General features: G+C 38.8%; 2 protein-coding genes across 2 annotated transcripts in view; one reads left to right on the plus strand and one right to left on the minus strand.

Annotated features, from left to right (window-relative positions):
• The first annotated feature begins 298 nt into the window (after positions 1–298).
• Positions 299–5,784, plus strand: fancf (FA complementation group F). The gene has a single exon (XM_026918674.3). The coding sequence runs from the start codon at positions 450–452 to the stop codon at positions 1,476–1,478; it is 1,029 nt and encodes a 342-aa protein (XP_026774475.3). The 5' UTR covers positions 299–449; the 3' UTR covers positions 1,479–5,784.
• A 2,989-nt stretch (positions 5,785–8,773) lies between these two features.
• Positions 8,774–13,435, minus strand: part of slc17a6a (solute carrier family 17 member 6a) — a 10,242-nt gene continuing 5,580 nt past the window's right edge. The window contains exons 7-12 of the mRNA XM_026918671.3: positions 13,255–13,397; positions 12,927–13,076; positions 12,021–12,153; positions 11,805–11,915; positions 11,558–11,685; positions 8,774–11,455 (exon numbers count right to left, since the gene is read on the minus strand). Coding sequence (XP_026774472.1) covers positions 11,102–11,455; positions 11,558–11,685; positions 11,805–11,915; positions 12,021–12,153; positions 12,927–13,076; positions 13,255–13,397 — 1,019 coding nt within the window. The 3' untranslated portion in view covers positions 8,774–11,101. The remainder of the gene's footprint in view (positions 11,456–11,557; positions 11,686–11,804; positions 11,916–12,020; positions 12,154–12,926; positions 13,077–13,254; positions 13,398–13,435) is intronic.

Below are 13,435 nucleotides of genomic sequence, written 5' to 3' on the forward strand. Positions count from 1 at the left end.
ACATAAATATAGTAGACCACTGAATCAGAACATAATACATTCATACAGTTACAAACTGAGCTGATGCTGAGAACGAGATTAAGATGCAGGGACATTTACCGACACCACCACATATAGATTTACTATTATTATTATTATTATTATTATTATTATTATTATTATTTATTAATTAATGTTCATCAGTTCACATGAGCGTATCTTTGTGTAACTTTCAAGACACTTCTTTTAAATCTTTTATTTTGAAAAACAGACCAGTGTGTTTTTAAGCGCCAAGCTGACGTCACACAGAGCGTCACTGTTCGAGCCGGCGGGAGTCGTCTGTTCTGTTTCTGCTCTCGTAGCTCCTTTTACGCGTTGTGTGTGTTTGTGTTTGTGTTGTGGATCCGCACACGTGTCCTGTGTGAAGCTGGAGGCGGCAGAATGCGGGTTTAGCTGCTTCAGTGCGCCGCATGGAGGCTGTTCTGCACAACCTGGAGAGCACTGTGGAGCTGCTTGCGGTTTCACAGACCGACTTTGTGTGTGAGTGGGACGGTGAGACAGTGGACAGGGCATTTCAGTGGGCACAGTACTGTGAACATCTTCACACTCGCTTCCACACAAACCCGTCAGTCCGTGCCGCTTTAGAGAGCCGCGTGCGCGAGACGAACCAGCTGCTGGCGCGCGCGTTCTCCGGTTATCGCTGTGTGAGCCTGGCTGATCTGGCGCAGTGCCGCCACAGGCTGCTTGTTGGTCTGTTGAAAAACCCCGCGACTCCACACCCTGTTATTAAATCCCTTTTGGAGAAGTTTGGGCTGGCTGGAGATGCTGAAGATGCTGAAGGTGATCAGCATGTTGACCTCAGTGCTCTGAGCGCGTGCAGGTCAGCGTGTAAACTCCTGGGCGACTTTACACTGAACCGGAAGAGAGATTTTGGCCTCTCTGTTGGCACACAGGTTCACTGCATGATGCTCCTAGAGCGCATTCAGGCCATACAGAGCCGCCCGGGCAACCAGGAGTATGCTACAAAACTGCTGGATTGTTTCCTGGAGGACAGTGGAGAAGGACAGGACAGCTTTCTGGCATGTATAGCAGCTGCCCTCCTGTCAGCACACACCATGAGCGAAGACACTGCATCTCAAGCCTTTCTGCAGGACTGGTTAGAAGGACATGATGGCTTGCTGCACAGCATGTGTCAGTCTTTACCTCCTGAACTATGCACCAAACTTTCTCAACAATGGCATAAGTTTAGGCTTGCTTATTGGGACAGTTTAAAAAAGTCAGCCTCCTCCTTAGTGTATGATGTGAGCAATGGATTATGGATGCAGCCTTGTGACACTGCAGTGTCGTTTGCGACACTCACGGAAAGGTTTAAGTCCTTATGGAGCTCACCATTAAAAGATGAGACTGTAGAGCAGTTGGTCGCTCTTAAACAGGCTGATGGGGACTTCAAGGTCGAGGGACTGAGTGTGTGGACAGACCTGCTTGTACAGCTCAAGTGAAAGCTGTGTGTTCCTCTTTTGAGTTGCTACAAATGAAAATGAAGCCAGTGGTGTGGTTTGATAGCAGACAGGGGGAGACAGTGCTCTTTAACAGATCTCCACATCCTCTCCCACTACAGAGCTGCAATGTTACCAAATTAGCTGTCAGAACTGCACATACTGTAATCTCATTTGTGTATTAAAATGTAATAAAAGATCTGTTTTATTGACATAATTGTTTATTACCAGCAGCTATGCTGAGTGTAATGTAAATAATTATTCAGGTTGATTGTATTGTATTATAACCTCAAAACTGAAGCATCTAATCAAATTTAAAACACATCTCATTTCTCTTGAATCAGAGTACCCGACTCCTTCCACATTTCTTAATTAAGATTAAGTGCTGTGACAGATGGCGGCATCACTTGTTGCCTTGGTAACGGTTGGCAGTACGCATCTGAGTCCATCTTAAATGGAAAGTAAAGTCTGAATGGTGGATGTGCACAGTTCCCAAATTGGTCCCTTGAGGATACACTGATCCGAGGTCTAGTTAGATTTCCTCAGCATCACACATTAGGAAAGGAGAGAGAGCGAGCGTTTGCATTTGGCAAATTAATAATTTATGTGGTCACTTAATCCTGTCCAGACACCACAATCAAATCAGCTTGCTGTTAACATGAGCAAAGTAGTTCGTGGAAAAGCCAGCGTTTATGAGATTTCAATATTAAGTAATTAAGTCAAATGAGTCCTTCACTTGAATTAGCTTCACTTGAATTAGCTCCTGGATCATGTACAAGAGACCAGGTCAGTGACTGTGTTTTAGATAATTACGCTTTATTAGAGAGGAACTCAGACAGGTGAGTGGCACTAATGCTGATAGAACTACTCTCATGATGTGGAACCCTGAATTAGCTGCAATATTTCAGAAAGACCAAGGGAAATGATAATATAGATGAATGTTCAGTGGTTAAAATAATCTTGCTGTTTGTTCTATAACAGATAGAAGGCCTGATTTTTAGTTGCTGTTGTATCTCTGACAGAGAGATGAGATGAGATGGAATTTTTCCTTCCCTTTTCTTGCCTTTCTCGCCCTGGAAACCATGGAAACGTGTATTCTCAGCACCAGTGTGTAGAGAGACAGCAGCAGAAGGCCAGTGCAAACATTGATTTAGCATGCATAAACTAGGAAAATGCTGATGAGATGCTGTCCTTGCAGCAGGAATACATTAGGGACTTTTTTGGCGATCATAATTTTTGCATTTATTTTGTATTCATTGATCTAACACCCTTTTTGGAAGCCTTCATATCCATGGGCCTAGACATTTTCATTCTCATTTTCATGTGTTTGAGGTTTCCCCTCATTGAAGGGGGTCTCCCAGGACTATGACAGCTGGTTGGTTGGTCTTAGCGCATGTAGGTCTGTTCAGAATTTTAGAATCGTATTAACCTTGTAGGGTATAGTAGGTTATAAAGAGAGTGTGTCTTCTTCATCTACCACAGTGCTTCTAATATTATTTGAGCAGTGGCACATAATATAGAAAAAATGATTTAGGGATTAAGACAGCACGTGATTAAATAGCCTATTAATGCATATTATCTAGTAGCATGTAAACTGATGAAAACAGTCATTTTCAGTAATGAAATCCCCTCCCACTAAACGCCTAATTATAATTCAAGGCTCTTCACTGAATGACAATGCTCAATAAGAAGGAGGAGTGGAAACACCAGCAAGGCCAAGGCTCGTTAAACCTGTGATGAAAAACCAGTGGCAGTGCCTAATGGGGGGTCAGTGGTTTTACTACAGCAGGGAGAGCGGGATCTATCAATCTATCCACGAGAGAATAGAGCAACTAAACCACAAACAAACACACTGCCATGTGCAGCTGTCATCTCCTCCTCATTTAACTAAGAGGAGCATTTTCATTAGTATTTCCATTGGATAAGAAGTAGCTTAGAGTTAAGTTTGTGTCCTGGTATGATGGTATACAGTATGTTTCAGTGTGATAAGGAAAATGTTGTGCAATAACAGTATACATAATGACTCCACAAAAAGCCCATTAATCCAAGATTTTAAAAATGATTGCCTACTTTTTTGAGTTCCAACATTCCTGGCAAAAACTATTTCTCTACCTTTTTTTCATCTCATTGTCTTTGAAAACATGAAATTCTAAACATATTTCATGACGAACTAAAAACCGTGAACTGTACATAAATCTATCACTACTATAGGCTATAATGGAGATGTTTAACATAGAAATTATGGAGATAAATTACTGTCTAGCCTATGGGAATAGATAGCTAGATGTGGGACATATAGCAGAATGTATGTCTTTGATATTGCATTGTAGCAGTTCCTACTGGACGTTGTGAAACTCAATAAAGGGCCAAGGTAGTAGATTGATTTGACTTGCAGATCGTGAGAACAGTGAGATCTGTGACTCATGTCTGTTTGGCTTCACTGTAATTAGCAGCCGCACTGCATGTCTAGTACCGGCTTATCACTCTTCAACACTCTTCTATATATTTACCCAGCTTCACACATCACTGGATGGAGTGTCAGACAGAAAGAGGACAGGAACTAAAAAAAAGTCAGGAAATGGGTGGAAAGGGAAGGGCAAGTTAATTTATCACATCTCAGTGAGATATCTCTCAATGTCACTGTGATCAAGTTATTCTGAGAATCTTCTCAGGTAGAAATATTGGGAACTCGCATGTATTGTGAGGATTATACCATATAATACTGAAGTGACAACATGTTAACCCACTGCTTATGTGATTAAAATAGAACTACAGTTAGACAGCAAGTGTTTGCATTCCCTTCTGAACTTATTCACATTTTCCCCTTGGGGTTTATCAGGTGCTATTTGCACTCTTTTTTTTTTTTTTTGCAATGTTTTATTGCATTGTTTCTTCTCACAGCACTGGGTAGCTTGTAGAGATGAAGACACATTAAGCAGCTCTGCTGTTGAATACCTGTACTCATAGATGTCATCCTAGAGCAAGCCAATTCCTCCATCACAGCACCAGTAAATGAGAATGACCTGAGTGTTCAAGACTGTAAAGAAGTAGGTGATATATTGTCATTGTACTATGAGTTCATGTACCCAGAGCATTTCAATCCAAAAAACCTATTCCTGCAGAGCAAAAACATGTTGCCTAAGGTTCTCCCGTACAGCAGGGTTGGGGAAATGATGTAAATGTTGCAAATTCTCCCATACAGAAGAGTTGGAGAAATGATTAAATTAATAAATTTAATCCTAAATATTTCTCAACTAAACTAGCACAAACTGTGTATCTTTTAAAAAATCATGCGTGAAAATACTAACTTGTTTATGTTTCATCAATAGAACCAACTTTTTGGAACCATGGAGTATCATATGTTTTAATTTATTTTACAAATTAACAACACTAAAGTAAAAATAATAAAACTACAGAATTTAATTTCTCCTAGTGTAATTCGTACCTAAATTAATAATGGTTTACATTTGTGCAATCTGTATAGTTAGGAGCGAGTGAATGCTCACACTGTCAGAATAAGTAAATGTGGCAGGACAGTCTTACTAAAATATCAAGAATAAATTGTATGTATCAAATATACCAGTTACTGTATATGCTAATTATTACATATTTGCATTACATCCCCTTATGAAGCTCAGATTCCAGGTTTCTTTATTCTCAGTTGCATGATAGAAGTAAATGTCTAGTCAAGGGGCCAATTATAATACTCACCAAAAATATTCATTTAAAATCTAGAAAATCTATAATTTAATTTTTACCTTATCAACAGCATACAATACAACAACTATTTTATGGCATTACAAAAAGGGTTAATTTGGGGAAACAGTGCCTGCAGGTTCATCCTTGAAAAGAGATCATAGATCCCAAGGACACAACCCGATCTAAGGAAGATGTGATTTTAAGAAGTGAGGAGGTTTTGCTGAGGGTAACAGTATATGTGTCATATATTTCACAAGATGAAGGTTATGGTTAATGTCAATCAAATAGAATTTTCTTTTTTGTGCCTGCTCACTTTACAGCTCTCTTTATCTCTTTATCTATCTTATCCCCAACTCATCTGATTCAGTTGTACTGCACACAGGCTCCTCCTATTTCTTTGTCTCTCGCCTTCATGCTCTGCAAGCACTCACACCCAGTCGTGTATGCTTGTGTGTGCGTGCTTGTGTGTGTGTGTGTTAGAGAGAGAGAGAGAGAGAGAGAGAGAGATGATTTGTACAGATGTACTAATAATAAATGTTTCTCACTGAGTTTCTTTTATGTTTATGTGACTGCCTGTCAGAAAAACTCAATATCAAGTTCATATGTTTTATTAACCAATATACTATACATGATCTTGCATTTCTCTGTAGGACTCAATTGAATTTATTTATTTATTTTTCATTTTACTGTCAGCACATGCCATCCATTCTTGGTGAATGTACCAGCATCACTGTAAAGATGACATCTTAGCATATGAAAATATCTTGAATATAGTCAAATGAATTTTGGCATTTCTTATTATAAGATTATAATAAACTAAATATATTATTATTAAACCTATTTGTAGATATTTTATTACTGATTTAAAGCTTGACATAGTCTTGTTCTATTGGCAGATAATTGTAAGCAAAATTATCTGCCAATAGAATAAGAAAATGTAATGCTTGAATGAGTAAAAGCTTCTAAAAGCAGATATTTTTTTTGCAGTGATCTTATTTAATTTTGACTTCCCTCCATTGTAGACATCCCCCAGCAGTCTCTTTCAAATCACTTTTTAATCAAAGGGAGTGGAGTGTGAGGTGTAGCATTCATTAAATGTACGCCCCCCGCTCTCTCCCTCTCTCGCTCACTCACACACACATACATAGAGCAGATCCCATCTGGTATGGGTCTGGGCTGAGTAGTAGAGCCTCTCTCAAGGGACATGTACCCTCTTCTCAACATGTGTCTAAGCTGATTCTCTCTCTCTCTCTCTCTCTCCCTCTCTCTCTCTTCTTGATCACTGTCAGACAGAGAGGCAGAAGGTCTTCAGCTACACCTGAGTCCCAGCAGCACCAGATGACTTCAAATGACTATAATCAAATTCATGAGCCATTCCTCAAAGAAAATCATTAACTAAAACTCTTATTACACACATGACACTGCTCTAGGATTTCAGCCTCATCTAAATATTGTGATGTCATACCTCTAACAATGCATTAATATTTCAGTCTCTTTAAGCAGTGTAAAGGTTAAAAATGCTCTTGGGTTATTTCACTATTCACATAGCGCAACCTTTTCTGAATGTGTCTGCTTAAATCTTTAAAGAGAAAGAGTAAACTGCAGTGTCAGAGCCCAGCAGCTTGCCATTCCAGCAGGAACTCAACTATTTTGGGATGGTGTGAATGAGATGGGGAAGGGGAAAGTAGTTCCCACATTCAGGAGACGTGTTAATAAGTGATGAAATATTCATTTCGCTGCAACTGGTGAGAAGAAAGATGTCTATCTGAGTACTGTGGTTAATTAAACACCAAGAGACACTCTCTAATGTATTCTTTCTATATTTACTAAGTAATAGCACTGTTTTACATGAATCCAGGGATTAATAGCTTTAACTAATAGCAAAGCATCTATTAATGGTGTAAGTTATATGAGACTCTGTGCACTGATGAGAATCTGTTGCAGATGTAAATATAACATTAGCACAAAGTGGTGAAACATGCAGCACAGGAAAATTGTGAGTTCACACAGTGAACTGTGTAGTATTGCATTGCATTGACAATATTGAAATAACAACACACAAAACTCTTGAAAGTAGCTATCCACAGACCTTGCTTTTGAATAGGTTCTATCTAGGTCATCACTGCATAACACAAACTTGAGTTACTTTATGATTGCTTTGGTTATTGTGCATCAGGGAAAAATATTCATCCACACGAATGCACTCTCAAAATCATAGATAGAGCTCTGAGTTGATAAATATTTCAGCTAAAGGTGTGTTTTCTGAAACTTAACGGGAAAATTGATTAACTTTCATGTAAATATTGATTGCCTGGCTGGGGTTTTAAGGTCAGACAGAGTGAGACTACCATTTCTTTGTCCTCTGTTGCTGTTACTGCTCTGAGACTTTTAACCATGTTAATAGTAGTGAGTGAATGGCTGGATATAAGACCGGGTGCGTTTATTGGAAGGGTGGTTTGTTCAGAAGGATAATCATGTTTAGGCAATACTGAGCCCCTGCTGAGCTCATCATTAAATAGTCATTCTGAAGCTTGATTAGAACGTGCAATCCCCTAGAGATCCATGGATACCCCATAACACCTGTCCTCAAAGCCCAGCTCCAGCTCCAGCTCATCTGTTACACAACACACACAAACCCAAACACACATGCAATCAAAACAATAGAGCTCCCTCTTCATTCTGTCATTAAGGCGACCCTGACATAAAGATGTTGTTCCATATAGTCGTTAAAAAAAGAAAGAAGGAAAGAAAGAAAGAGCTCATGAAGTATTTGATTTAGAGAAAGATCACCCAATGGCGTAATCAGCTGGGTGGAAATGTCAGAAGGGCAATTGCCGTGACTACTGTGGTTGGTTAGCTGTGGGAAAACACGTTCAGGTTGGCTGGTTAGAGGATTGTATGGTCTGTCACATCAACACGTGCAGTCTAGGTCGTTAGTGTGAACCAGCTTAGCTCACTGCCTTAATTTGCGGTCAAACCAGCACAGGAAATTTTTATATGACAGGGGATGTTTATATGACACTAATAGACTGTAATAAGCATTCCTTTTTTTTAAAAAAAAATGTGAAATAATAAACATTTGTTCTGTCATATGGCTATTTTCAGAATACCTCTCATATATAATCAAAACAAGAAGCCCACAGGGTTCTTTATAAATAAGGCCACTCAGCACTTTCATGTAAAGTGGTTAAAGGATATTGATTTGCAAATAGTTTAAATCTAATTTCCTAGTGGTAATTTGTTGTTGTTGCTTTTTTGTAGGGAACAGAGGTCAATAGCACCACTGTGGTGGTTAAGGTGGAATCATTGACTCTGCCCTGTCTATAAAGTGTTATAATGGATGAGGCGTTTAGAAGAGAGGTGAGAAGAAAAATAAAGGCTCAGTGCTGAACAACAGGAATGAAAGAACCCATATTACTCCAGAAGTTTAGAGCCAATATGCAGGCTGAAAATAAGAGAAATCACAGGTTTCAAATCACAATCATCAGGTTTTAATGACTAAGTCATCCAAAACATTACAATTTATAAAGAATCTCAACATATAGCTAGAAAAGGTGATGATATTTGGTCCTTGAAATAAAAGTAGAGAGCTGTTTGGGTTATTTTGGCACATTTTATATAAAATGCTAAACAGCAATTATACAGTACAGTATAACACTTTTTGCCATTAATAAATCATTCTTCGAACACAACAGAAGATAAGAACATTTACATGTTATTTGCAAGTAAGGAATTGAGTATAGATTTGTATTATCTATCTGTGATATACTGAGTATTCTGAATAGCTCGGAATAAATATTTTACATATATTTTTACATATCATCTTTTCTGTATATGTATATAGGGCTTTGGTTAATTATTTCATAGTGCCACCCAATGGACCAGTTAGACAGTCCATTATAGAGAAGAATGAAGTCATGGCTCATGTTCCAACTGCACAAAATGTTGAATAATATTATAGCATGTTCCCCTGAAGGTAGCAAGCTAGATTTAAGCCATTCCTTTACAAATCCACATAACTTTTAACTTACTCACATCACTTTGAGAACAACTAACATGACAGGAGTAGGAATCACATTACACTGTATTATGACAGCTATTTAAAAAGTTATTGCAGTGCATCTTTTTCAGTTTTTCCCATCAACCATTTCAGGTATTGATGTGTAAATCTTTAGCCTGTGCGTGGTAGCATATCAAGTTAACATATTAGACGAGCAGCCCATCACTGTTACAAAGTCTCTCGAAACAAATCACACCAAATTTGAATGGAACTTGGAAACACTACAACTACAAATGTATTCTGTTGAACGTTTCGGTGAGGCTTTCCACACATTCAAGTTGGACAACATATATAGCATGCGCCATCTGACATCTCAATACACTTCATAAATGAACAGCTCCTTGATATGGTGCTGTCTATAAAAAAAATATGGCCTTTGTATAACAATTACCATAAAGATCACCAACCAACTTCACAACAGTCTCACAGAAACAGCAGATCTATATAAACACACAGACAAGGAATGAAATCACTTTAAGAAATACTTGTCAGTGCATTCAAGGTTCTCGTGAAATTGGCATATTGTGTCTTTATGATATGGTATAATGTGTGTCTTAAAGACTGGCTCGATATTAGGTACAGTATGAACTGTAATGGCGAGGCAATACAGGACTGTTACAACACACTGCCATTGTAGTGCATATGTAAAGTAAATGTAGTGCTGTAGAATGAGTTTCGTGCCACAATGGATACGAGATTGCACTTCAAATATGTAAACAACAGAGCTGTCAGACACAAACTCTTCACATGAAAAGCTCCATGAAATAAATTACACTTTTGATTCACGATATAATAAGGTACATCTGTATTTTTTGCAAATTTATATACTATATACTATACTACTATATTCTCTTTTTCATTCAGTTCATTCAGTTTTATTTTAGATAAATATCAGGCATAATCTTTTTCCTTCACCCTTAAATTTAGGTGCTAAATAAGCAGAGTAGTTAAAAGTGTATTACATAAGTCTAGGCAACCTATTGTTTCACACCAAAAGTGCTCTGTAAACCTGAGACTGAAAGTCCTCAGATGGCAATAATGCTCATCAGGTCAACATGAACCAAGTAGCCTGTGCTATTCAGGTCTACTAGTTACGTAGTAATGAACCAAACTGAATTAACCTGAAATAAACTAAATCTGTCTTTTACTGCAAAACATTTATACTTTTGTATAGATATCCTGTTGACTTTTAGACTGTGGGGTTATACTGCTTAATATTCTGTGAGATTTATTTTGTAACATTCATCAAAAGGGCAACACTAAGATATCACTGCCATTACTGAGAATTGTCCACCACCTACAGTGGTCCTATAGTGGTCCTATAGTGGTCCTTTTCCACTGATGGATGAGGATGGAAGCTGACACACTGTGCAAAAGTTAGGCTATAGTTATTAATTGTGTGCCTACAGTGACCTATAGGGCAGGTGCAGCTGCTAAAATATCCATCTCTAAATCATATCAATGTTTAATAATATATAGTACATCATATATATTTAATTGAACTTATAAAAGTGGAACTTATTTAAGTTCCACTTATAAATATTTAAACTTATACTGACTTGTACTAATGTTCAAGCTATTATGTTACAGAAGAAACATTGTCATTTTAAGATTGAATTTAAAATTATTGTTTATTACATAAATACTTTTCTAACTGTAGTTATAAAATATTTCTATATATAATCAGGGTTTAATCTTCCCTACCTCCTGCATAATCTGCATGAACCATGCTTTGTTATCTGAGGCATCCCTGCGATACATTTATAGTATGCTGGTACATTTTAGTTCAGTCACCACAAACTTTTAATTCTTTTAGGATTTTACAACTGTAGTGACATTCTTCCTTCATGTAACCAGCCCCTGTGTCCTATGAGTACCCATCTCCACCCTGAGGATAGACCTGCACAGCTCCCTCCTGGATGAACTCCTCTCTTTTCTCCCAGCCTCCTGCCCATCCCCCGTTCAGCTGATTTGTGGCCCCGTATGATTTCGGGGGAGCCCCAAAGGCTCCCTGGGCTCCGAATGGAGCATGACTAAGTGTAATGTCACCAGTCTCTTCAGCGAGCTCATCTTCATCAATGAAGCCGCACTTCTCCTCGCTGGTTTCCTCTGGATCCGCCCATGGCTGCTTCTCGCCTGAAGCAAAGATCCCGTAGAACACTACACCACCATAATGGACCAAGGAGGCAATAAGGAACACGTTTTGCCATTCTTCCCGGGTCTAAGAAGGAAATAAGGAAAGAAGAGCATTTACAGCTTTGAGAAACAGACACAGCTTAATGTAGAGTAATGGACTAGTTAAAAGCATTTTTGATCTCTTTACCTTGTTTTTGGTCATGGCACCCACTATGAGAGGGCAGACCATTCCAGAAAGTGTGCCAACTCCATTGGAGATGCCCATCAGTATGCTGGCATACCTGGGCGCAATGTCCAGGTGGTTCACATTAAAACCTTAAAGGGGACAATAAATGAGCACAGAAAGATGAAAGCAGTAAATCAACCTAGACTGAATCTGTGGCTAAAGTGAGAACTGTTTGTCACATAGAGAGCAGTTTTGAAGAGTCTCTTACCTGATATGGCAAAGCCACTGAAACCCACTGCTAGTACCAGAAATGAGATGGCTACACCTTTACTGTGGGAGTAACCAACTACCAACAACAGTGTTGCCTCCATCCCAAATCCTATGGCAGTGCAAAGTATATGTCAACCTGAGAGATGTCCAGACTCCTCTCAAATTACACACACCAACAGATGACTGTCTGAGGACTAGCAGTTGTCAATCTTACCTCCACAATTCATTATCTTCCGGACATTAGTGGTGGACATGATGTTATTGCTGCGTAGAAAGTCAGCAAGTTGGCCTCCTATCGGCACTATGATGGTCATGACCAAGTGAGGCAGAGCAGACAGCATGCCAACCTAAGCACACCCACATAAAGGAATATAGGAAATACTGTATATAGGAAAGCATTACAGACCACTTATTCATACTAATGAGTCTCATTCACAATACTTCAGCAGACTAAATCTGAAGGTTAACCCTTGTGTTGTTGTATCGGTAAATGACAAATTCCTTTTCTCTATCATAAGTCATGATTATGGCTTATTTGAGTTAAAATAATATAGCAAAATCTACAGTCAACAGCAGTCATACAAGCATATGATAGATATCCCAATTCAGATTCTGTCCACTTGAAAGAAACTGTTGAATACACCAGAACTCAGCCGTTGACTCCAATCTTTGAGCTAAGCAATAGCTTAGAGCTGGTTATTACCTGCATAATCAAACCAGTTTTTCAATGTTTTCAGTAAGCAGATTTATAGCATATTCTCAGTCTGGGCACCAGAAATCAATCACTATATCAGTTTATGTCTGTGTTTATTTATGCTTTTTGAGATCAAATAGCCAAATGTGTAACAGGGGAAATACAATAAAACAATGGCAGCTAAAAGTTCTTGGCTGTGATTGTGTCAATAGCTGGCAATTATACAAGCAGCGTGATGTCTAAGTCCACTCTGAGCCTGTTACAAATTTAACAACAGTTCGTCCTCCACAAATCAACAAGTATGACCTTGCGTATATCAACTTCCTACTGTTAAACATTATAATTAGTGCAGCTGACATTCATTCTTATGAATGAACACAATATTGCATAATCAAACATTAAGAGGTGAGTTTGAGCTCAACTCACTTTACTGATCTCAAAACCAAACACCTCCTCGAAGTACGCGGGCTGGCTAATGAGCAGGAGGTAGAAGGTCCAGCTCCTGCAGAAATTGGCCACAATAATTGCATAGACAGGCATCGAAGTGAAGAACTTCCTCCAGGGTGTCTTAAATTTCTGCAAAAACACAGTTTGTCAGATTAAAGGCTATAGCATTCATGTTCATAGGTCATCTGGACATTTAGAGAGGTATCGATGCAGTGCCTCTACACTACGCTAAGCATTTGCAGAAGTCTTCACAATGCCCTATTTCAGCAAGAGACAGTGGTGGTTTCTTAAGGAATAGTATACTCACTTCAGTTGCCCCAAGCAGTTTAGCCCCTTCTCCAATGCTCTCCTCTATGTAAAGTCGCTCTTCCTCCGTAATAGTGGGGTGTTCTGCTGGGCTCTCATAAGCCACCAGGATCCAGAACACATACCAGACAATACCAAAACTCCCTACAGATTGAAGTAGAAGGTTTTGGGAATCAGGTGGA

This window comes from Pangasianodon hypophthalmus, chromosome 9, assembly GCF_027358585.1.
Source record: "Pangasianodon hypophthalmus isolate fPanHyp1 chromosome 9, fPanHyp1.pri, whole genome shotgun sequence".
NCBI lineage: Eukaryota > Metazoa > Chordata > Actinopteri > Siluriformes > Pangasiidae > Pangasianodon > Pangasianodon hypophthalmus.